This window comes from Centropristis striata, chromosome 3, assembly GCF_030273125.1.
Source record: "Centropristis striata isolate RG_2023a ecotype Rhode Island chromosome 3, C.striata_1.0, whole genome shotgun sequence".
NCBI classification, from domain to species: Eukaryota; Metazoa; Chordata; class Actinopteri; order Perciformes; family Serranidae; genus Centropristis; species Centropristis striata.
In genome coordinates, this window is record NC_081519.1 from 44,692,498 (window position 1) to 44,719,212 (window position 26,715).

General features: G+C 36.1%; 2 protein-coding genes across 2 annotated transcripts in view; one reads left to right on the top strand and one right to left on the bottom strand.

Annotated features, from left to right (window-relative positions):
* The window catches only part of cenpp (centromere protein P), a 161,318-nt gene that overhangs the window by 59,201 nt on the left and 75,402 nt on the right, over positions 1-26,715 (bottom strand). The window lies entirely within an intron of this gene.
* aspn (asporin (LRR class 1)) lies at positions 23-18,988 on the top strand. The gene is made up of 8 exons (XM_059329900.1): positions 23-51; positions 4,930-5,182; positions 7,067-7,179; positions 10,569-10,782; positions 12,130-12,240; positions 12,357-12,450; positions 13,464-13,602; positions 18,545-18,988. Exons 2-8 carry the CDS (start codon positions 4,954-4,956, stop codon positions 18,740-18,742), a joined length of 1,098 nt encoding a protein of 365 aa, XP_059185883.1. The 5' UTR covers positions 23-51; positions 4,930-4,953; the 3' UTR covers positions 18,743-18,988.

Below are 26,715 nucleotides of genomic sequence, written 5' to 3' on the forward strand. Positions count from 1 at the left end.
CTCTGCTCTCTGTGGGGTTTAAACCAGGACACTAACTCACCTGACGCTGAGGTAGGACCAACACTAACTACAACTACTGCTGCTACTACAACTAACACTAACTACTTCATATTTACAGTTTAGATCAGTTTATTAAACTTCTGCTGTATGCATTAACCTCCTGGAGTCCATCTATTCATTCAGAATATACTCAACATGTTTTATTTAAAGTGCCATTTATGTTTCTAGACCATTTTTAAAATGTGAGTTTTCTTTCTACAATGAAAACTACTATTACTATTTTCAATTTGCATGCAAATAGACTGTTTTATAGTTTAGTTTTTTCTGCTGTTTTGTGTGTATAAATAGTTAAAAAAAGAAAAAAAGAAAAAAGAAGGTACATTTCCCACTACATGTCTGAAGAGTTTAGATCAGTTTATTAAACTTCTGCTGCATGCATTAACCTCCTGGAGTCCATCTATTCACTGAGAATATACTCAACATGTTTTATTTACAGTAATAACTCTATTTATATAACAGACAAGCTGAGAAAGTCAGTTAAAGTGCCATTTATGTTTCTATAGCATTTTTAAAATGTGAGTTTTCTTTCCACAATGAAAACTATTATTACCATTTTCAATTTACATGCAAATAGTTTCATGGTTATAGTTTTTGTGTGTATAAATAGTAAATAAAGAAGGTACATTTCCATAGAAACCTGTGTGTTTTGGGTTCCTGGCAGCTTTATATAATATATAATATAATAATATAATAAGTATATATATAATATATAATATATAATAATATATATATATATAATAAGAATATACTGAACATGACTGTTTTATAGTTTTATTTATCTATTATTTTTTCTGCTGTTTTTGTGTGTATAAATAGTAAAAAAAGAAAAAAAGAAGGTAGATTTCCATAGAAACCTGTGTCTTTTGTTTGTATTTTGGCTTCCTGGCAGCTTTATACTTTGTTAATTTGAAAAAATGTAAAATCTGACTGCTAGCCGAGTGTTTGTGGAGAGAAAAAGGAGCCATGCATGTGATGTATGGACAGACTGATATTAATACAGAGGAAGTTGACAAATTTGAAGCAAATCTGGCGGATTTGAGAGGTTTGAAGGTGCTGAAGTGATTCCAGAGACGTTAGATGAACTCGGCTGCAGATATTAGTGTGAATGTTTTAGTTTCATCGGTTGTTTTGGATCTATATTGCGGGAAATATTGGTGTATTTTGGAGGAGAATATTTAAAAACACTTATTTCTGAGTGAGTTTGATTTGCACTGAAATTTTAGAGCACAACAGGATTAATTCCAGAGGAATGTTCTTTGGTCTGTGATTCACCTCGTAGATAAACTAAATAAGGCCAAAATCTGCAGGAAGATCACGTTTAATGGTTTGGTCTCATTTAAAGAAGAATGTAAACTAACTTTTCATGGGAACAGTTGATTACAAACCGTAAATACAAACACATGAGAGTCTGAATCACCACAAAGCTTCTACATTTAGTACAAAGCTTTTGTCATTTGTCACACTAGTTCTGACAAACCAAATATTGATTCTATCTTTCCCAATGTGATGACTTGCTGTTTCTCTGCTTTATGTCACTGTTAACTGAATGTTTTGGATTTTTGACGGCTGTTTGAACACAACATGTCGTCTAGAGATTTGTTTCTCTGGGATGGACATTATTTAGTATTTTTCTGATGGACATTTTATAGACTAAACCCTATAATATAAAAAATAAGTAAATGAATATTTTAATCCTGAGAATAATCACTAGTAGATGGAGACAGCAGGGATCAGAGGGGATAAAAGCTGCTGAAGACCCTTTAATTTAAATGTTTTATGATATGCAAACCTCTAAGAAGTGACTATAAATCAATCTGTAATCTAAAGCTCTTCACCTTCTCAAGTCTGTGGGAGTAAACTCAGATTTACTGCTTGGGTTTTTAAGGCTCTCTCGCTTGATTAACCGACAGTAAAACACAATAAACAGGATAATTATCTGTCACTTAGTGCCAAGTTGTTAAAGCAGAAAAACCACCAAGCTGCAAAACACACATCAAGAAAACAGCCTGGTTCTTTTGTGCTAAATGTGCACATGTGGAAGAAAAAGAGGGTCTGTGAGCGGGGAAGGGGTTTGAGCAGGAAGTGCTGCTGCAGCAGGATGCTAGACCACCACCACATAGACCACATAGCTGTGGGAAGACTGAAGGCTTCACAATCCATCAGGATCAGCAGAAGCACGCAACCAGACAGCAGCAGTAACAGAGGAAGATACATCCATCACTCTGTGAATCACCACAGATGCTCAATAGGTGAGAGCTGGAGAAATATTTAGCTTGGCTGCAGGAACTCATTTCCAGAGCAGCTTTTCATGGAAACAGTGATAGAAAAACCAGCAGCACTTAGTGAAAGCGATCGCTGCAGGAACTCTGTGTGCCCTTTCACCACGCACGCTGCTAGCAACGCTTCCCAACTCAGGATCATTTCAGGGCTCCCAAACTCATCTGGAGCATGAAAAACAGTGGAGAGGATCTGAGGTGAAAGATAATGATTACTGCAGGTTTATACCTCTTTAAAACACCAACATCACAAGCTACTGACTCAATATGTCAACTATTGCTCTGGAACGCCTGCTAACATAATGAAAATCTGCAGCTTTTAATGCAAACGTATTAAAAATCTGCATCTTTTAATGCAATAATCCCACAAACCTAAAAGCTGCTGCCTACTACAAAAGTAACACAAGATTTCCCACAAATGTAATAACTATTAATTTTGCACCCTCGGTTAGTATTAGTAGTGTGTGTATAGGCAAACAAACAACAACAACAACCACAACAGCCATTATTCTTTGCGTGATTACATTTGTAGGAAATCTTGTGTTACGTTTGTAGTAGCAGCAGCTTTTACGTTTGTGGAAAATGTATTACGTTTGAGGGATTATTGCATTAAAAGCTGCATATTTTTATTACGTTTGTGTGATTATTACATTGCCGGGCGTTACATTGGTGAACATACTTTTGTGTAAATAAACAGTAGCATGTTTGTTTCCGGATGCACTGAACTGTAATTCCATCATTTCCTGAGAACCTCCTTGTCTGTTCAGGATAAATAACCTCAGCTCTAACAGCTCCACCATCTCTGCATATTGAACCTCATGGGTTTTTTATTCATGTCTGTAGGAAACTTTGCTGTTACAAAAAAAGAACCGCAGTCTAACTGGTTCTGCATCTTGTTACAGAGCTGACATGGTAGCTGTGTTTTCTTAAAAAAGCTTAATTTCAGTCAAACTGAACTGACTGCTACATCAAAATAAAATGATTGATGTCCGTCATTGCCTGTTAGGAACGTTACCTTCACGACTGGGAGATTTATGCTGATATTTCACCAGAAATAGTATAAAATTTGCGTACTATTGGTTTATTATTATGGTTTCAGACACACAAAACATATATTGTTTTAAAACATATTGTTTTATACTGAAGGATACGTTAGTACGAACATTTTGGATGCAGCTTAATTCATTTAAGTTTTCAGATAATTATGTTTCTATCATCCATGTTAACTTGTACTTTGCGTATTTACATGTCATGCTACTTTTTACTTCACTACATTTATTTTAAAACTATAACTGGACTATTAACTGGTTATTTCTCTGATTGCAATGTTTATACAAAGTGTGATCAGTTTATTAGATATAAAACTTTATTGCATATTAAAAGAGGGCTCATTACAATCCTCCAAATCCATGATTCCATTAGACTTCTGATTTTAGGGTCCTGTTCGGTTCAGTTTTTAATTCAACCCTTGTATTGAAGCTGTGGAGGCTGCACCATTGGTTCAACTAAAGCCCAACCAGATCTTAAAGGTTCCTCATGGGCCAGTAGAAGAATCCATCCAGGATCATAAAGGTGAAGTCTCTTCATGTGGTACCACTGTTTTGTTTCGTCTTGTTTTCCAATATTCTTTATTCTCCTTGTGATGTCTTGGGGGGGTCCTTGATGTGGTCGGGTCTCAAACCTCCAGCAGATGTTCATGTGAAGCTGCATTAGAAGGACGGGGAGTTTGTTTATATGGACACAGTGAAGAAGCTTCAGAGGTCCTCTTAAAACGACACCAACATCAAGAGAAAAACTAATAGATGTTGTCAACTCCTTCTCTTTAGCTGTCTTTCCTTTGGGGCAGGGGTCTCAAACTGGCGGCCCGCGGGCCAATTGTGGCCCTCGTGATAATATTTTGTGGCCCCCACCTTGATATGAAAGTTTAATGTGAGTTTTTTACCGTGTTGTGTGTAGAAGGTCCCTTTGTTTCACTTGTTTCTATGACGACGTTTAAAAAAATAATAATAATAATGGTAATTTTGTGTCTTTTTTTAATAATTTTGTGTCTTTTTTAAGTAATTTAGTGTTTTTGCAGTCATTTTGTGTCTTTTTTTGGGTCATTTTGTGTCTTAGTTGATAAGTTGCCAACACTGCTTCACCAGCTTTTACAAATGTTGCGTGTTGTTGTGGCGTCCAGTACTACGTCACATCCTGCTTAGTGTTCTATCCAATCAGCAACCAGGCTGTTTTCAGGGGAGAATAAAGACCCTGCTCTTCTACAGGGACTAAAGAAGTCCTGATAAAAGACCCTCATATTCAGATTAGGGGCGTTTGGGCGCCTGATCCCAGGTATTGAAACACCTTAAGAGGTGCTGTTATACATGTGACAGTTACTGAAACTGGAAGCATCTCAGCATCATTGCTTGTATACACAGTGACAGAGGCTCATTCATGTGTCAGTCAGCTGAGGTAAAGGACAGCATGTCTGCTCTGCTGACGTTGGAATAAAAGTGCAGGAAAAACAAACAAACAGAAAGTATTAGAGTGGCGTGACATCACGGTCTAGCCCCGTCTGTTGGTCTCAGAGCTGATGTAACGTGTCTCTCCTCAGCTCCCTGAACGGTTCCTATAAACCATGAGGATCTTCTTGCTGCTCTGCCTGCTGGCGCTAGGCAACGCCAAACCCTACCAGCCAATCAATGTCATGGACTTCATGAAGAACTACGACGTCATGATGGCCGACGCCAGCGATGAAGAGGACGACGACGACGACCACGACGATGATGATGATGATGATTATGAAGATGAGAACTGTCCGTCTGGTTGCCATTGCTCGCCCAGAGTGGTGCAGTGCTCCGACCAGGGTGAGAACACACCAACACTTCTCCATCACTGCTACTGTTAGAACACTGCAGGCTTCCTACACTTAGCAGTGGTCTAATTAACCCTATAAAGCCTGAACCATGAAATAATTGCCAGAAAATTCATTTTTTTTTTAAACCGAGTGCTTATTAACCTGCTGACGAATTTAAAAAAAAAATTGCATATATGAATTCTAATTTGTATCATATTTGATACATCAGGTCTTTTTGTGCAATTTGTTGCTCACAGTTTGTTTTTCTTGAACTAACAAAAACATCAAACAACAACATTTTTAACTTTTCCTTTTTCCTCAAACATGCAAAATACATATTTTTTCCATATAACACAACATCATACATCTGCTGATATGAAGTTTTTTAATGCAGCAATGACTGATCCACTCGTGGAACCTGCATATCATTTTTGCTACATCCGGTATTTTTGTGCAATTTGTTGCTCAGTTTGTTTATCTTCAACACATGTATACATCAGGTTTTTGATGATGTAGAGGTCTCAAAAATTACTGTATCTAATATGATACACTTGACTTTATAGGGTTAAACCATTTTTCAAGGACTTTCCAGGTCCATTTTCCAGCTTTTCCAGTATCTTCATCTGTTGTAAGCTGCATGTTTCAGATGAGTTCTTACAGACTAAAAGGGGAGATTTCACTGAACCAAACCAACAGAGATGGTGTTACACTTTTAGGAGGAACGCTCTTCATTCAGATAGATACTCATTATTTTACATTAACATGTGATTATCTATAGTCTACAGATGGATATAGTCAGATTGAAGAGAAATACAGGAAGAATTCCAAGCATTTACAAGCACTTTATCCAAAATCCTTGAAAATACAACATTTAAATTCAAGCATGTTCAAGGATTTCAAGCAGCCGTACCAACCCTGACACTGATAAAACCTTGAAACAAGATCATCCGTCTAAGTTTGGTGTTCTGAATGAGAACTTGTTTCACTGAAGACCAGTGTTGGTCAAGTTACTTAGAAATAGTAATTAGTTACTGATTACTGCTCCAAGAATGTAATCCAGTTACTTTACTGATTACTCATTTTAAAAAGTAATTTGTTATGTTAATTACTTTACTTAGTTACTTTTCAAAAACATGATGCACAACCTGGATACGCTATAAAGCAACAAACCTTTCAGCCTGATTCTATTCTTTCTGCATATTCCATCATATAAAACTGAATCAAATTAAACAGGCATATTCTCTCTCAAGGTATCCTGAAAATGACTTGCATCATCAGGAGGTTTAGGGCCCGTCGGAGGTTTGGATGTTGTTCATAAGGAGGTTTAGGGCCCGCTTGCGGGAAAGTTACAGTAATCTAATTACTACCCTTACTTTACTCGTTACTTGAAAAAAGTAATCAGATTACAGTACTGCCCATCACTGGCGAAGACGTTGTTTCAGATTGTTCGATCCATTGGATTTGTACAAGCTTATCAATTCTTTTAAAAATGTTTTTATCAATGGCAGCATGTTTTTCCTGACAGTTGCACATTCAAAACTCAGACGTCAAACTCGTGTCGACATTGGTGGAAAGATAGAAAGAAGGAGGAGTCACGGCCGAGAGGAAGAAACAATCCAGAGCATGGATACGTTTCATGATGACAGTAGTTCAGTTTGTGTGTCTGTTTAGTTATTTAAAGCTACACAACAATATGCAAAAACATCTGGAACAAATTCCAGAAATGCCATGTATGTGATGCTCTAGTGCCAACCGAGCAGAACATCCTCATCAAGGCTACAAACTAAACGAGATCTGATGTTGTACAAATATTCTCTCATTTCTTCACCACTGTGTTCAGGCTCCAAGATAATAAAATAATTGCTGAATCAGAGGTTTGTGTTTGTGCCGACAGGTCAGATCTCCGTTCCTGACAAGATCCCTGAAGACACGGTGCTGCTGGACCTCCAGAACAACGACATCACCGAGATCAAGGAGAACGACTTCAAAGGTCTCCACAAGCTTCACGTAAGAGAAACTTCAGGACTCATTCATGAACACTACAACAGTTTTATTAACCCTTTGATGTTCAACATATAAACACCTTCTAATGCACAACATGGTCTAAATGACCCTCATTCATTCTCCATGTTATTAATGCTGCTGTGTGTTTGAATATCTTTTATTTTATTACAACAGATCATTATATCCATTTTTCCTTTCATACTTTATGAAGAAAATAGTTTTTGTATTATTACATCAAGTTTCCACACATGGGTCTAAAATGACCTTGTGCATTAGAAGAGTAGTGATACAAAAAGTGATTCACTAAATGAACAATGTGAGTATATGTGTAACTATGTTTGTCTTATTTTGAAGGTTTAACTTTAAAAGAGTTGTTAGAACCACCAAATTACATTGGAAAATCATATATTTTAACATTTGAGACTTATTAGAGCCAGCAAATAATAATTTACATTGGAAAAACACCAATTTAACAAACTAGGATAGTTAATATTTGTGTCTTCTTTGTCAGGTTTTAAATTGATAAATATATAAACACCTTCTAATGCACAACATGGGTCAGAAATCACCTTGTGACTTAGAAGAGTAGTGGTAAAAACAAAAAAGGGATTTTATTCAAAAAGTAAGAAATGAAAACAAAAAATTAGGATGTATGATGATCAAAAACAAGTTATTTGAGGAAAACCTGCAATACTGAATGATGAAATTAATTTATTGCAAAGATAAAGAACATAAAAACTTGTTGTGCATCAAAGGGTTAATATTAAAACAGACAAACATCAGACATGTCTGAAGCTGAATAAGTAAAGAATGAGTCATCTCTCCTGCGAGCACCTGAACTAGACGAGCTGCAAGAAATGTTAAATGACTCCGTCTGTAAATCAGTCTGGAAACGTACTTAAGATCGGAGAATAAAACAGCGTTTTCACATGTGTGTAAGATTCAGAGCAAGACATTAGATCTAATGTTTCACTGATTACTTCCTGCTGCTTCCATCTACAAAATACAGACTGCAGATTTAGTCCAGAACTAGAAACGAGTCACATTCAGACTCAAGACTCAGTAAATGACATCAATAAAGCATCTTGTAGCTTTTAAAGTGACCACATAAGAGTTAACCCTATAAAGCCTGAACCGTGAAATAATTGCCAGAAAATTCAAAATTTTCAAAACTGGAGTGTCTGTTGAACCAGCTAACATTTTTTAAAATTCTATATCAATTTCCATATATGAATTTAATTTGGATCATATTTGATACATCAGGTCTTTTTGTGCAATTTGTTGCTCACAATTTGCTTCTCTTGAACTAACATAATCACATAAAACCTAATATTTTTAACCAAATAAAACTTTGACTTTCCTTTTAACATTTTCCTCAAACATACAAAATATTTTTTTCCATATAAAACAAAATCATACATCTGCTGGTATGAAGTTTTCATGCAGCAATCACAGATCCACCAGTGGAACCTGCAAATCATTTTTGTTACATCTGGTATTTTTGTTGCTCAGTTTTTTTAATCATCAATTCATGTATTCATCAGGTTTTTCAGGAAAAGAAAATATCACACTGATGATGTAGAGGTCTTAAAAACATATGTATCAAATATGATACACTTGGCTTCATCGGGTTAAGAGATAAGAGGATCTCTGAGATTACAGTCCATCTGCTGAAGGTCCAGCTGAGGAGGCGGGACGCTACCAGACTCTGTCTTTGATCCACACGATGTTTCCCCAGCTGCTAATAAACCACATCAAGGTCTAAAACTCTTTATCCTTTTATTTATACCACGCTGTAACAAGGCAAACAGTGAAAACAAGCTGCAGCTTTGTACAAACACTTGATGAAGAGCTGAATAGTGCAGATGACTTGAACCTGAGAACAGCTGGGATTTATTTAAACTTGATTGATTCCATCCATCCATTTTCCTCCGCTTATCCGGGGCCGGGTCGCGGGGGCAGCAGGATAGTTCTCATCAAATGTTTGTTTTAAGTGTCATTATAGAAATAAACAAACAAAATTGTGTTCAAAGCAAAAAAAACCAAACATTTTAAGGTGAGTTTGGTTGTCAGAGATGGCTCATTTATCTTACCGTGTTCATATTTAATGTCGTGTGCAAGATTTTATTCTTGAGGTTGGAAATGCAAAAACTCAGGCCCCGTTTACACCAGGATGCTTGCAGGTAAAAATGACAAAATATTTTATGGGAAGTGCCTTTCGTTTAGATCATGGGTCCCAAACTGGCGGCCCGCGGGCCAATTGCGGCCCTCGTGATGATATTTTGTGGCCCCCACCTTGATATGAAAGTTTAATGTGAGTTTTATATGAATGGCACTTTACCGTGTTGTGTGTGGAAGGTCCCTTTAATTACTGTTTTTGGTGATTTTGTGTCTTTTTAAAATAATTTTGTGTCTTTTTTAAGTAATTTAGTGTCTTTTTAATCATTTTGTGTTTTTTTTAAAAATAATTTTGTGTCTTTTTTTATAATTTTGTGTCTCTTTTGGTAATTCTGTGTATTTTTTTGGTAATTTTGTGTCTTTTTTAAAGTAATTTAGTGTTTTTTTCAGTCATTTTGTGTCTTTTTTTGGGTCATTTTGTGTCTTTTATGGTCATTCCGTGTCTTTTTTGATAATTTTGTTTCTTTTTTTAGTATTTATTTTTAAGCCAAAACCAGCCAGAGGGCTTTGGAGGAGACCTGGGAGATCTAGTGATGGAGGAGAACTTTGTGGAAGGAGAAGCTGATGAAAATGCGTGATGTGAAAACTTCCACATGTCCAAAGATGCTCTTATGGCTTTAAGTGATGCCGCCTGGCTGCATACAATCACATTCACACACTTTAGATCACCGTATCAGCAGATTTCCTCCTGGAAACGCTCGAATAAACCAGGAATAAAAAGTGGAGACGAGACGCCACTTTAGGTCTTCTGTTAGACCGTCACCATGGAAACGGAGCCTTAGAGGGCTAACAGTGCAGTTATAAAATGATTATCAATGCATTAGGTTTCCTTTATACATGATTTATTTTCTCTCATTGTGTGACTACTTGCTACTTTTTAAATATTGCCATGAAATGTATGTTTTTCTTTTAAAAAAAAAATCCACAATCCAGTTTTCGTGGAAAGAAACTGTAAAAAGAGTTTGAACTTTCCGACGTTCCTTGAACACGTCATTGGATACAAATGTTTCCGTTAGAAAAAGTAACCAAAATAAAGCTTAAAATTGTGATATTTCTGTCAAAATCACTTTAATATATATCATAATTAATATAATCTCTCCAAAAAATAAAAAGTGAAGACGAGACGCCACTTTAGGTCTTCTGATCAGACCGTCACCATGGAAACGGAGCCTCAGTTTGAATCTTTGTGTTGTGTTTGTGTTCTCCATCATCAGGGTCTGTTCCTGATCAACAACAAGATCTCAAAGATCCACCCCAAGGCCTTCAGGAACATGGCCCACCTCAGGCTGCTGTACCTCTCCTACAACCTGCTGACGGAGATCCCTGCTAACCTTCCTCCTAACGTCATCGAGCTCCGCTTCCATGAAAACAAGATCAACCGGATCCAGAAGGACGCCTTCAAAGGCCTGAGGAAGCTCCACGTGCTGGGTAACACCTGAGTCCAGCTTCCTCCATCACATTAGCAAGAATCTGAGGGTTTTTTTGAAGGCCAGGGGTCTTCAGCTCTTTGCCAAGGACAAGTCTGCAGGTTTATTAAATTAAACAAACATTATGCTTGAACCAGAGAGCAGTAATGTATGAACTAGGGCCGGGCGATATGGCTCTAAAAGATTATCACAATATTTCAGGGTATTTTTGCGATAACTATATTCTTGACGATATTATAAAATACAGAAAAAGATATGGAAAATGTGATTGTTTTAATTAATAAAACAAAAAATAATACTTTGAGGACTCTTGAGTATTAGAAAATAGTAAAAAGTATCTATCTAGGGGGTCCGAGGGCCCCACCAGGAGAAAATGTTGTACATGTTTAAGTAAAATGCATCAATCTGGTCCAATTTGAGAGCTTAATGTAAGCAAACACCTCACAAAACACTTTTCCCAAAGGAGATATTTTTTTTCATAAAAGCCCAAATTTGGAGCCTCTCACACATTCTAATGCCACTATTCCATCATATACACTGATCTCATCATTGCATATCTTAATTAATTATTGTAAAGGAGAATAAAGATTCTTGTATGTTTTATTTAAGGCCTCTTATTTTGACAGTCTTCTTGTAAATTCTGTGGTTGATTTAACCCTTTGATGCACATCATGGTCTAAAGTGACCCGACTAAGTTTTATATTCTATATCTTTGTAATAAATTCATTTAATCTTTCAGTATTGCAGGTTTTCCTCAAATAACTTGTTTTTGATCATCATACATCCTAATTTTTTGTTTTCATTTCTTTTTGAATAAAACCCTTTTTTGTATCACTACTCTTTTAATGCTCGAGGTGATTTTTGACCCATGTGTGTAAACTTGATGTAATAATACAAACACAATTTTTCTTCATAAAGTATGAAAGGAAAAATGGATATAATGATCTGTTGTGATAAAAATAAAAGATATTCTAACATACAGCAGTAAATAACATGGGAATGAATGAGGGTCATTTTTGACCCATGTTGTGCATTAGAAGGTGTTTATATGTTGTGCATCAAAGGGTTAACACACTGTGCTCTTATTTTGAAAGCTGCATTGTTTAGCAACAGGAAGTAATAGCTTTCTGTGATTAACACAACTTTAATTGTTAGCTAATGTTAGCTCGCGGCTAACAAACAGCATAATGCAGCAGTCTGTTTGGACCGTCTGGACCTCTGACGGCCCGTGAACGGTAAACTGAAGGCCGGTAGGTCTTCAGACTGATGCGTTTTATCTGCTGTGGAGCATCAGGAGTCTATTAAATGAGCGATAATAATAATGAATCCAGATGTTTTGTCCCAACAGAGCTGGGCGCCAACCCTCTGGCCAACAGTGGGATTGAGTTTGGAGCTTTTAACGGCCTGTCGACGCTCTACATCGGGATAGCAGAGGCCAAGCTAACCGCTATTCCAAAAGGTAAAACATCACTCAATGATCTAAACAGATCCATGTCACACAGATCTACTATAAATAGTAAATATAGTGAACTGAATGAGGTGTAAACTGTGTTTGCTGTGTTGTGTGTCTGTCAGACCTCCCGTCCTCCATCACTGAGCTCAGCCTCGACTACAACAAGATCGCTAAGGTGGAAGTAGAAGACTTCATCAGATATAAAAACCTGCAGAGGTGAAAACCACAAACACTATTTACACTCAGAAACAGACTGTTGCTCAAATTAATCAGAATCTTCTTCAGAACTCAGTGTTATATTTCTTTTAGAGCTGCAACAATTAATGGAACAATAATCGATTATTAAATTAATCATCAACTATTTTGATAATCTAATAATTGGTTTGAGGAGTTTTTTTTAAAGACAATAAGTCCAAATTCTCTGATTTCAGCTTCTTCAATGTGAATATTTCTGGTTTCTTTGTTCCTTTATGACAATAAACTGAACATCTCTTTGGTTTGTGGACAAAACAAGAGATTTGAGGACGTCATCTTGTGGTTTGGGAACACTCATTGATATTTTTATACATTTTATGTCTTTTTTTGGTCATTTTGTGTATTTTTTTTTAGTCATTTTTGTGTCTTTTTTTAGTCATTTTGTGTCTTTTTTTACATTTTGTGTCACTTTGTGTCTTTTTTTGGTCATTTTGTGTCTTTTTTTAGTCATTTTTGTGTCTTTTTTTAGTCATTTTGTGTCTTTTTTTACATTTTGTGTCTTTTTTTACATTTTGTGTCACTTTGTGTCTTTTTTTGGTCATTTTGTGTCTTTTTTTTTTGCATCTTTTTTTGTCATTTTGTGGTTTGGGAAACGATGATTGATATTTTTCAACATTTTATTGACCAAACAACTAATCAATTTATCGTTTAAATAATCGACAGATTAATCGATAACGAAAATAATTGTTAGTTGCAGCCCTAATGTTTTCCGTATACGTTAATACAATTAGTTAATTAAGACTTTATATAACACAATTTGTGAGATGTCCGCTTTGAACAAAAACAAAACAAAAATCAACAATTCAGAAGTTAAGTTTTTTAAATCCCTCCACCATGCAGTGGCTGTTTATTTACGTCAGTTAGAAGTTGGTTCATTTGATGTGTAAATCTGTTTTTGATTCCTGCAGACTTGATGATCTCAATCTAAAAGAGGTAATATTATATCTGTCAACTGTGTTCTGGTGTTGTTGCAGACTAGGATTGGGTTTTAACCAGATCAAGTCGGTAGAGAACGGCAGCTTCGCCAGCATCCAGAGCGTCCGAGAGATCCACATGGACAACAACCGTCTGAGGAAAGTCCCACCGAGCCTCAACACGCTGAGATACCTCCAGGTGAGATCAGATACAGTTGTTGATGTCAACAAACAGTTTCAACAGCTTCTATTTACATCAGTGTTTCCCCCGACATTCATCGTTTTACCTTCTGTAATTGTTTTATTGAATGACGTGCACCACTGCTGATCATTAGTATCAATGCTCCACTAATGATTCCTACTGGCACTGTGTGAGCTCAACAACACACAATGTTATTTTCTACTTGTTTTCAGTTGCTTTTGTAGCAACTTTTCAGACCCCTAGAGCAGGGGTGGGCAATTCATTTTCCTAAGGGGCCACATGAGAAACTATGAAGGTTGCGGAGGAGCGCACCAAAAGAAATGCAGTAAACTATCTGGTTTTGAGCTGCTGCTGGTAAGAATACATGACTGTTAATGTGGAGTAACTCAAATATGAAAGTAAAAAATAGTTAAAACTCCAATCATTTTTTAATTTTTCCATCTATTTTAAACACAACATACGTTCAAACCACAAAAACAATATAAAGCATGTTTGTGTAAAGCAATTTATTGACTATATGCAAAAAGCAATAAGTGTTTTTGATAAGGAAACAAGGTAACTATTATTGTTAATGTGCAGGTGCACATGCATGCATGTATGTACATCGCCTTCAAAATAAAAGCACCGTGGTTGTATTGATTTCTAATGTTCTGGTAACCTTACGCGGGCCGGACAGGGACAGCCCTAGCGACTATTTTTCAAAAAAGCGACAATTACAGCGATTTTTCTTCTTAACGAGCCGCGGGGGCCGGAGGCTCTTCTTAACGAGCCGCGGGGCCGGAGGCTCTTCTTAAGGAGTCGCGGGGGTCGGAGGCTCTTCTTAACGAGCCACGGGGGTCGGAGGCTCTTCTTAAGGAGTCGCGGGGGTCGGAGGCTCTTCTTAACGAGCCACGGGGGTCGGAGGCTCTTCTTAAGGAGTCGCGGGGGTCGGAGGCTCTTCTTAACGAGCCGCGGGGCCGGAGGCTCTTCTTAAGGAGTCGCGGGGGTCGGAGGCTCTTCTTAACGAGCCACGGGGGTCGGAGGCTCTTCTTAAGGAGTCGCGGGGGTCGGAGGCTCTTCTTAACGAGCCACGGGGGTCGGAGGCTCTTCTTAAGGAGTCGCGGGGGTCGGAGGCTCTTCTTAACGAGCCACGGGGGTCGGAGGCTCTTCTTAAGGAGCTGCGGGGGTCGGAGGCTCTTCTTAACGAGCCGCGGGGGCCGGAGGCTCTTCTTAACGAGCCGTGGGGGCCGGAGGCTCTTCTTAATGAGCCGCAGGGGTCGGAGGCTCTTCTTAACGAGCCACGGGGGCCGGAGGCTCTTCTTAACGAGCCACGGGGGCCGGAGGCTCGTTAAGAAGAGTAAGAACGAGTCGAAGCTGCACAGTCCTCCTGCAGCAGTCTCTCCCAGCTGCAGAGCCGGAGGGGATGTTAACCCCTTAGCGTCTGCTGGCTGGTTTACAGTCTCTGTTGGTCCTTTAGTCCTGAGGCCTGAAGGATTAAGGAGGAGGGTTGGACTGTGACAGGAGACAGTTCACTATCAGATCTAAACATATTTATGGTGCTTTTACTCACTTTTTGTCTTCCCCACAACGTTATTCCTGTCCTACAGCGCCCATTAAAAGTACAGGCACATGGTAAATTATGCAAATTAGGCGATGATGTCATTTAGCGACTTCTAGCGACTTTTAGGAGCCAATAGCTGCTTTCCTTACTGAGGAGTTGGACACACTGCTCATGGACACAGACACAGCAGCACCACTGCTAAAAAAAACTCTAGTGGAAACACTGAACATTTCTGTTTTCTGAAAGTCAGACAGCTTGGGAAGAAGGTTTTTTCTCTTTATGTAAAGTTACACTAAGAATTCCCTGGACCACCTCTGAACTGGACACAGACCTTTCAAAGACAAACGTGCAGAAGGCAAAACAATAAGCTATGAGCTCAGAGCTCCTATTAGACCCTTCAGCTGATCCCAGGTCCCCATAAAACCTCCACAGGGAGGACCCCCATCACACTTAATTAACCCTTTGATGCACAACATGGTCTAAAGCAGCTATTCTCAACCTTGGGGTCGGGACCCCAATTGGGGTCGCGAGATGGTTTCTGGGGGTCTTTTCGGTCACTTAATGTCTTTTTTTTTGGTCATTTTGTGTTTTTTTTTGTTGTCATTTTGTCTTTTCTTGTCATTTTGTGTCTTTTTTGGATCATTTTGTGGTCAATTGGTGTCTTTTTTGGTCATTTTGTTTCCTTTTTTTGGTCATTTTGTGTCTTTTTAGTCATTTTGTGTCTTTTTTTGTAATTTTGTTTCACTTTTGGGTCATTTTGTGTCTTTTTTTGTAATTTTGTTTCACTTTTGGGTCATTTTGTGTCTTTTTTGGTCGTTTTGTTTCCTTTTTTTGGTCATTTTGTTTCTTTTTTGGGTGATCTGAACTGTGCATGTGAGAATCTGTTCAGTGAGCGGGGGTCGCAGATAACATGCATGTTAAATTGGGGGTCGCGACTCATAAAGGTTGAGAACTACTGGGCTAAAGTGACCCGACTAAGTTTTTATATTCTATATCTTTGAAATAAATTAATTTAATCTTTCAGTGTTTCAGGATTTCCTCAAATAACTTGTTTTTGATCATCATACATCCTAATGTGTTGTTTTCATTTCTTACTTTTTGAATAAAAACCTTTTTTTAATCACTACTCTTCTAATGCCCAAGGTGATTTTTGCCCCATGTTGGTCATTAGAAGGTGTTTATATGTTGAGCATCAAAGGGTTAAATATCTTGTGTCAGTGTAAGGGAACAGCTGTTTCCCTCCGAGCTCCTTCCAGATGTTCTTCACCTGCTCTAACACGGAGACTCCCTGCAGAGAAAACTAATCACGTCACTCTTTGTTTTCTACGCTGGTGAAGAACAAAACAGAAATCAACATCTGTTACTTTTTACCACAAACGTCTGCTACAGCAGCTGCACCAATCTGCTTTTATACGACTAAATCTGGCTCAACTCTCTGGAGTTCTGTTCTCTTTAGTCCATCCTGCCTCTATTCACCACTTAAAACAGGTTTAAATACCATGTTGGTTGGTTTTTTTTCCCCAGCACAACCTCAACAAGTGTCTTTTGTTGTGTCTTTGTTAGTTATTTTGTGGGGTTTTTGGTCATTTTCTGTCTGTTTTAAGTCATTTAGTGTCTTTTTGTCCTTTTTTTTAAGTCATTTTGTGTCTTTTTTTAGTCATTTTGTGTCTTTTTTATTAGTCATTTTATGTCTTTTTTTGGTCATTTTGTGTCTGTTTTTAGTCATATTGTGTCTTTTTTTTGGTCATTTTGTCTGTTTTTAGTCATTTTGTGCCCTTTTGTCCTTTTTTTTAGTCATTTTGTGTCTGTTTTTAGTCTTTTTTTAGTCATTTTGTGTCTTTTTTTAGTCATTTTGTGTCTTTTTTAGTCCTTTAGTCCAACATAAAATGTGATTTTGAATCTTTTTTTTAATCATGCTCAATAAAGTTTTAAATGTTGCAAATATAACATATAAGAGGGTTACATCCAGTTCTATCATTTTATCCTCGTCATGATTTAGAGCTTTTGGACACTCAACAGGGTTTAATCCATGTCAAAGGTCAGGCAAAAAGAAAGTATTTTTACAACTTTAAAATGCCATTTACATGCAGGAACAGTAACGTTATTAGTTAAAATAAAATATTCCAACTTGTCAGCTGTCTGAAATACACAAGTTTCCTTCAGCTCAGCAACCTGGAGCTATAAAATGATGCCTGACTTTCCGATTCAGACTCTGTTTCCTGCTCTAACAGGTTGTGATGTTGAGTTTCCATAAGTTAGCTTTAAAACAGAAGTCACAATCATGGTTGCTTTACTGACAAAGCAGAAAAAATCCCCTCAGCAGTCTTCCTCTCTCTTTCCAATCTGTCCCTTTTGTAATAAAGCTTATTCACTGCAAAAAACATGAAGCTCTCCAAGTATTCTCTTCTTCTATCTATCAATAGTATCTAAATTATCTTGTTTTGAGTATAATTTACCTACTGACCATAGCTTTATGTGCTTATTTTAACAACACGTGTCTTTTTTTTAAGTAATTTTGTGTCTTTTTCTAATAATTTTGTGTCTTTTTTAGTAATTTTGTGTATTTTGGGGTAATTTTGTGTCTTTTTTTAAGTAATTTAGTGTTTTTGAGTCATTTTGTCTTTTTTTAGTAATTTTGTGTTTTTTTTGGTAATTTTGTGTATTTTTCTAATAATTGTGTCTTTTTTTCTTTAGTAATTTTGTGTCTTTTTGTGTCTTTTTTGGTCATTTTGTGTCTTTTTTTTGTAATTTTGTGTCTTTTTTTTGTAATTTTGTGTCTTTTTTTGGTAATTCTGTGTCTTTTTCTAATAATTTTGTGTCTTTTTTGGTAATTATGTGTCTTTTTCTAATAATTTTGTGTCTTTTTAAGTAATTTTTTGTATTTTAGTGTCTTTTTAAAGTAATTTAGTGTTTTTTCAGTCATTTTCTTGTCCTTTTTTGGTAATTTTGTGTCTTTTTTTGTCATTTTGTGTCTTTTTTAAAGTAATTTACATTTTTTTTCTGTCATTTTGTGTCTTTTTTTAGTAATTTTGTGTCTTTTTTGGTAATTCTGTGTCTTTCTCTAATAATTTTGTGTCTTTTTAAGTAATTTTTTGTATTTCTTTAGTGTCTTTTTAAAGTAATTTAGTGTTTTTTCAGTCATTTTCTTGTCCTTTTTCGGTCATTTTGTGTCATTTTTTTTCGTATTTTTTTCTTTTTTGTTCATTTTGTGTCTTTTTTTAAGTAATTTAGTTTTTTCCTGTCATTTTGTGTCTTTTTTTTGGTCATTTTGATACTCCCTCCAGTGGTAATTTGAGTTTGAGACCCCTGTTGTAGATTGTAGATGGAGGAAAGCTTAAAAATTCCTTTAAAAAACCCTCTTAAAATGACTAAATCCTCTCTTTCTGTGTCTCTCTTTAGGTGATTTACCTCCATGGAAACAAAATCAGCAGTGTGGGCGTGAACGACTTCTGTCCCGTCCGACCCAGCGACAAGAAGAACCTTTACACAGGAATCAGCCTGTTCGCCAACCCTGTTAAATACTGGGACATCCAGCCGGCCACCTTCCGCTGTGTGACTGGACGGAGAGGCGTCCAGCTGGGAAACTTCAGAAAGTAAAGAGAGGAAACCATGTTCAAGAGCTCTCAGAGAGGGAGAACTGCCAATATCCTTGTTCCAGTACAAGACAGGAGTCAAACACAACTATTAGATAGATTAAACAAGAAGAAACTGGATTTCTCAAGTGTTTAGGAAATGAGAGGAAATGTGCTGTTGATGTATATTAGAAGGTGAGAACATGTTGTTGATGATGCTGAGACAATTTACACAAAACTATAAAAATACTGGAGTCTCACTGATAAAAAGGTGTTTAAAAACCAGATCAAACAGTAAATCTGAGGGAAATGATCTTGCTGCATGGACAGATAATTTACCTTGACAAGATTTATTAAATTAAGATTATTAAATCTGGAAATAAGCATGTTGAACACTTAGAAAAAGAATTATTTTGTTCTTACCAAGATAAAAAAAAACCTTTAGAGTTAGAAGTGTTGGATCATTTATCTGGTTTTAAGAGTTTCTTATTCTATGACTTCAACTTTTTATGTCATAATTGACTTTTTATCTCATTATTTCAATTTTTATCCCATTATTTAAACTTTTGAACTCATAATTATGACTTTTTTTTATCACCTTATGTCAACTTTTTTTAATCTAAAAACTGACTTTTTTTTTTTAAATCTCATAATGACCTGACAATTATTAGGTTCTTACCAAGATAAAAAATAACTTTAGATTTAGAAGTGTTACATCATTTATCTGGTTTTAAGAGTTTGTTATTTCACGACTTCAACTTTTTATGTCATAATTGTTATTGTTTTATCTCATTATTTCATTTTTTTATTATCTCAAAACTGACTTTTTATCTCATTATTTCAATTTTTATCCCATTATTTAAACTTTTTATCTCATAATTATGACTTTTTTTATCTCATTATGTCAACTTTTTTATCTAAAAACTGACTTTTTTTATCTCATAATGACCTGACAATTATTTGGTTCTTACCAAGATAAAAAAAACTTTAGATTTAGAAGTGTTAGATCATTTATCTGGTTTTAAGAGTTAATTTATTATTTTAAGTGTTCAACATGCTTATTTCTAGATTTAATAATCTTAATTTCATAAATCTTGTCAAGGTAAATTATCTGTCCATGCAGCAGCAGATTTACTGTTTGATCTGGTTTTTAGACAACACTCCTTATTTTCAGTGCTGGATGTTGGTGTAGATACAATCATATCATAAGCTACAATACTAAGAACATTTTTCAGTAACACTTTATATTAAGGACACATATTCAACATTAATTAGTTGAATAAGTGTCCCCTGATATAAAGTGTTGCCTGTTTTTCTAGCAGCTGCAGATAGAATAGAGGGGGAGGATATAATGACAAGAACATCTGTGTATTATAATAAAATCCAACAGAAACGTCATGCCCCTGGATCAGGTTCATCAGTGAGGTGATTCTGAGATTTTGTCCCGTGAATATAGCGCCTCCCTCTGGTCACTTTCTGAACAAACAGCCTGATTGAAGTAGTATTTCATGACTTTTTCAACAAAAATAGATTCTTTGTCGTCTTTCTCTTTCTGTATTTTAATTATCTTGAGTAGAAACTTTTCCAAGTTCAAGTTGTTTTCTAGTTCAGTAGTTCTCAGACAACAACTAAAACATCTCTCTGTCTGTGCATTTATATATATATGTTTTTATATTTTATTGTTACTTTTAATCTAAGTCCTTTGCTATCAGTCTAAAGGTCCATTCTGACCTCCTGAGTGTGTAACAGTCAGCTTCAAGCCAGAGACAGTAAATCCCAAAGCATCAAGTAACAACTTGATGCTTTGGGATTTGTCAGAAAAGACACAAAATTACCCAAAAAAGAATCAAATTGACCACAAAATGATTAAAAAAAGATAAAAAATGACCAAAAAAAGTACATAAAATTAATCAAAAAAGGACTCAAATTGACCACAAATGACAAAAAATGACCACAAAAAGACACAAATTGACCCAAAAAAGGGGGGAAATGACCAAAGAAGACAAATTGACCACAAAATGACCAAAAAAGACAAAAAATTATCAAAAAAAGACACAAAATGACCAAAAAAGACACAAAATGACAAAAAAAAGTACATAAAATTAATCAAAAAAGGACTCAAATTGACCACAAATGACAAAAAATTACCACAAAAAGACAAGTTGACCAAAGAAGACACCAAATGACTAACAAAAAAAACAAAAATGACAAAAAAAGACATTAAATGACCAAAAAGACATGAAGACATGAACACAGTGGAGACAGAGCTGACTTCCTAAATGATTTGTTGACCCCCAGGTTGAGAACAGCTGCTCTAAACAACAACAAACAAGATATTTTCCCTCCTAACATCTGCGTACATATATTGTATTTATCCCTTCTTTAAGTGAAGACATGGAACTCGTTATAGAAGAGTCACTATAAAACCCTCCACGCCAACATGTTTCCTGCCAGCAGAACTCTGTCCAGCCAATAAATGAGGCTGGAATTATCTGCTGCAATAAGTCACCAGGATGTTTCATATCATCTCTAAAACCACAACGTCACCTTGTTTTAATGAACTATAGCAACCAAGTGAACTACAGTTATTACAGAAACTACAAGCAGGAAATGTAAAAAAAACCCAACCTGGAATGTCTGAGAGCATTTTTCTTTCCCAACATATTCCTGTTTCCTCCTCTGAAATGGTGCTATATTTATTTAGTTTGTCTTTCAATAAACCTGGAACACCTCCCCATTTATCTTGGTGCTTTTTTAAAGTGGGAACGTTTGAGCTGTTGTTGTCGTTTTATTGTCATATCTTCTTTTTTAGGCTACATGAATAAATTTGACTTAACATATGAGACAAAGCGTGAATAAAACAAAGGATCTGTGTTGACTGGTTTGGAAAAATAGTGTAAAAACTGCATGAACTCATTAAAAAGACAAACATTGTATTCAAATAACTTCAAATCTCGAACCAAAATAGAAAGATTCATATGTGGATTATATTCTTAGAGCAGCTGCAACTAACTTTTTTATTTTATTTATTTTTTTCATTAATGTTCCTAAATAGTCTTCAGTAGTTGTTGTCAAATTATCAAATGTCAGAAAATAGTGAAAATGTTCATTAAAAGTTCTCAGGTTCCAAAGTTAAACCTCAGATTTTGGTTCAAATTTGACAACTTCCTATTTATTTATTTCTGTCAGATTTTTCTTTTGTAGTATAAAGTTGCCAGGAACCCAAAATACAAACAAAGGACATAGATTTTTATGGAAATGTACCATTTTTCTCACTATTTATACACACAAAAACAGCAGAAAATAACAACATAAATAAATAACTATAAAAAACATCAACAACATGTCTGTTTGCATGTTAATTTAAATTCCAATAGTTTAGTACAAATTGTAAAAATGGTCTAGAAACATAAATGTCACGCTGTGTAAAAAGCTCCTATGATGAACTTTAACTGGCTTTCTCAGCTTGTCTACTTATCAGATATAAATAAAGTTATTGCTGTAAATAAAACATGTGTATTTTAAATAAATAGATGGACTCCAGAGGGGTTAAATACTCAAATACCTTGTATTGTTTGACCAGAGAGCTGCAGCTTTTAATTATATAGAAATTGAAACCATTGTAGAAGCTCGCAAACAGGTGAAAAAGTAATCTAATAATAGATAATCAACAAATAAAAGTGCATCCAGTGTTTGAGCCTGAATTCTAAATGTTTCTTCCTGATTGTGTCTGAAGCAGGGACACGTGGTGGTTTCCATGTTTAGTCAGATAAAGTGAGCTGTTCCTTCCTTCCTCCACCAGCAGAGGTCGCTGCTCACTAAGGAGTTAAAAGGAGCTCTGGAGACTGGTCCTAATGAATCAAGAGACCCGAGGAGCGATTTTGTTCAGATTTCAAGTATATATTGTTGAGAAAGTGTGGCTTCCTGGGAAACAACGCAGAGGACCAGTTTGACTAATTAGGGCCTCGGGGCAATCGCACTACTACTAAGAACAATAATTGGAGATTTTTAAACGTCTACTTCTCCGGCATAATTTCACCTAGAGACTCCATTTAAACTTTAAACAGTAGACACAAGTCTTGTGTATCGGTGTATTAATCCACGTTTCGATAGGTCATATAGTTTTTTATCAATCCCTGTTCAATGACCATGATCATTTTTGGAGAAATTCTGAGATTATAATGGGTGTGTATTGCACGGAATGTTCGTGTCACAGTGTGTGACATCATCACCAGAGTGTAGAGGGAGAGAAAAAACTGTCAAAAAATAAATTTTAAAACTGTGCTCCAGGCCGCAAATTCCACTCTACAGAAATAATTTATACATAGAAACGTAGGAAAATTAGTCTTCTCCCTCACAATCCTCTGGTAAAGCTGTCAGAGTTATAGTTTGGGCGTAGGACGCACAGATGATCCACCAACACCACCAACAGCCTCATTGGCTCCCATATTAAAAACGCAGGAAGATTTCTGAAAAAGGGAGATGTAACAGTTTTTTTAGATCGCTCTAACAAAGCTATTTTTTCATTTTTCTTTTAAAAAAAAAACATATGTAGAGGTTCAGGAAGAACTCAGGACACTCAAAGTGAAGTCGGATCAATGATAGGTATTATGGTACGCACACGTGCCCCCCTTCTACGTCCCAACCGGGTAGACCCCCCCCCCCCAATCCCCCACACCTTTAAAAAAACCTAAATGCAATAATCTTTTTTATCTCCATATTAAAGGAGCATGTTTAATCATGCTCCAATGACCAGAACACACATATAATAAAATAATCACCATCACAACAATGAGTCTCACATCTGAATTCATCTGAAACACAGTTTCAATATAATGCAACAAAGTTATGAACAAGCTTCCACTTTTCAGATCAAAGAGGATGATGAAGGCTCAGGATCAGAGGCAGAAAACAGAGAAGTTGGAAAATGTTATAATATTTTGAGTTGCGTTGAACAAAAATTGCAGCAAGTTTAAATGACGTGGAGCTAAAACAACCCGTCATCATAACACAGGCTGGAAACATGGAAGGAGATAACTTCTTAGTTCTTAGTTTTGTAACCACAAAATACAGTTTCAGTTAGTTACGGTTTTTGAAAAACTAATTTTTATTTTTATTTCAGTTAACGAAAATGTTTTTTCAGTTCTAGTTTTCGTTATTTCGTTAGTTTTCGTTAACTATAATAACCCTGATCTCCACTTATATTTACAATAAATGATGCAGGCTTGCACAATGTCAAAAAGTGCATGTAAAAAAAGAAATTTGAGCAAGCTTTCGAAAAAGTGCAAGAAATAAAAGCTAATAAATGTCCCTTTCAACCAACTGGTTTTAGGACAACATATTCCTTAATCAAGGAAATCAGGATATAGCGCAACCTTTACTTATAGAAGAGCTATTTTGTCTACGAAAAAAAGAGAAAAAATGTTGGAATGGAGCCTCAAACCTTATTTTGAACCTCGCAATGAAATAAAACGGCCTATTAAGTCTAAATTAGCCTACTAATGGGTCATCATTAGCATTTATTAATATGATTTTGAATCAAAAGAAGAAATGTGGATGCTGTCAAAAAAAAACCAAAAAACGAGGGAGCTCGCACCTTAAACAGTCGACAATGGAGAGTTGTGTCCTCACTTTTTATCCGATCAATTTTATTTTTTTACTGTCAAAAGCTAGCCTAGAGAGAGAAACTCAAAACTAGACTTGAAGTTGGCAAAATTTCAATAAGTAGTGCCGGAAATAAGCTACATGTTTTTTTCAATTGAAGAATACAAGTTGCTCTGGGCCTTCACTATTGAAAAATGAAACATTAGAATGTAAAACAGTTTTATTTTGTATATTTTCTTGTCCCAGCCACAAGGAGCCGCTGCAAAAGCCTTAAGAGCCACAAGTGGCTCTGGAGCCGCAGGTTGCCACCCTGCTACAGTGGATTCTGTCAGAAGTTGACACTATACTGGTCTCCGGATCGATTCAGTCACTTTTCCAGGGCCGTCAATCTCTCCATGATTTTATCCAAAGTGCAGTTTGTGACCACAGTCTGAGAACCAACAGCCTTATGGGGCTCTATCTCCATAAACCAGAGCAAAGCCTGATCCAGTCAGCAAAAGACCTGATATCATGGTTCTGAATAGATAAAGATCAAGATAAGATAAAGATCTTCAACGTCCTCAACGGAAAGAGCCGCCAGACACACGACTCGCCACCTCCAGCAACCAACAGGTCACCCTGGCCTGTTAAATACTGGGACATCCAGATAGATTAAACAAGAAGAAACTGGATTTCTCAAGTGTTTAGGAAATGAGAGGAAATGTGGTGTTGATGTATATTAGAAGGTGAGAACATGTTGTTGATGACGCTGAGACAATTTACACAAAACTATAAAAATACTGTAGTCTCACTGATAAAAAGGTGTTTAAAAACCAGATCAAACAGTAAATCTAAAGGTCTAAAACCAGATCAAACAGTAAATCTGAGGGAAATGATCTTGCTGCATGGACAGATAATTTACCTTGACAAGATTTATTAAATTAAGATTATTAAATCTAGAAATAAGCATGTTGAACACTTAAAATAAGAAAAAACTCTTAAAACCAGATAAAGTAAAGCTGCCAGCAGTGATGAACTGGCCCGAGCAGAGTGACCTGATGATTATTTGTTGTTACCAAGACAAAAAACACTTTTTTGTCTGTTTTTGGTGATTTTACGTCTTTTGTGTCTTTTTTGTGTGTTTTTTTGTGTGTCTTTCTATGTCTTTTTTGGTCATCTTACATCTTTCTGTGTCTTTTTGGTCATTTTGTGTCTTTTTACATCTTCTTTTGGTCACAAAATGACCAAAAAAGACGCAAAAAAGACACAAAAAGAGATCAAATTAAATCTGCCAGCAGTGATGAACTGGCCCGAGCAGAGTGACCTGATGATTATTTCTTTCTTACTAAGATAAAAAAAAACTTTAGATTTAGAAGTGTTAGATCATTTATCTGGTTTTAAGAGTTAATTTATTATTTTAAGTGTTCAACATGCTTATTTCTAGATTTAGTGATCTAGCTCTGCCCATCACTTCCATCATCTCAGGCAGCCTTATGGGGCTCTATCTCCATAAACCAGAGCAAAGCCTGATCCAGTCAGCAGAAGACCTGATATCATGGTTCTGAATAGATAAAGATCTTCAACGTCCTCAACGGAAAGAGCCGCCAGACACACGAGCCGCCACCTCCAGCAACCAACAGGTCACCTCGGCCTTCTAAACCATCCACCACAAAGAAATGAATCAGGGTGGTACAGACTCCAACTGAAGTCAGCCTTGGATGTGATTCAAAGTTTACAGGGCATGAAGGGAAAAAACTCAGCTCTGAGTGGGACTTTGAGGAGGATTTTCAGGGATTATCTAGCGTTACAGCTTCAGGAGTGATAAGCCAGTAAATTGGATAAGTACTGCAGTAATTTACCTTTTGCAATAAAAAAGAACATATGTGGTTTTCTTCTAGAAGTCTTCATCAGCACATGGAGTTTTTTTCTCTTCTTTCTCTATCACATTTTGTTGTTACTTTGCATCGGGATCAAGGTTAGGATTAAAGTGTTACAACTGATGACTCATCATTGAGAAATCAGAAAATCCAAGTTATCAGATCAGAGTTTAATTTAAGAGCTCTAGACATTTAACATGGTTTTATTGATAATGAGTTTGCTTATCATCAATAAAACCATGTTAAATATCTAGAGCTCTTAAATTAAACTCTTATTATTTGTCCAAACAAATGAACCTTTAGTTGTACAGTATTGCATTTAGTTGACATTAAAATGAACAAGAAACTGAAGAAAACAAGGTGGTCTAATCATATTTTCCATGACTGTATTTTTTGTCATTTTGTGTCTTTTTTAGTCATTATTACATCTATTTTTTTGTAATTTTGTGTCTTTTTTAGTCATTTTTACATCTATTTTTTGTCATTTTGTGTCTTTTTTTCGTCATTTTTATATCTATTTTTTTGTCATTTTGTGTCT

Excerpts from the sequence above, each read along its gene's own strand:
- aspn (XM_059329900.1), top strand. The coding sequence starts at position 4,954 with ATGAGGATCTTCTTGCTGCTCTGCCTGCTGGCGCTAGGCAACGCCAAA. Across the intron at positions 7,180-10,568 it reads AAGGTCTCCACAAGCTTCAC|GGTCTGTTCCTGATCAACAA; the intron begins GTAAGAGAAACT and ends CTCCATCATCAG. Across the intron at positions 10,783-12,129 it reads GAGGAAGCTCCACGTGCTGG|AGCTGGGCGCCAACCCTCTG; the intron begins GTAACACCTGAG and ends TTGTCCCAACAG.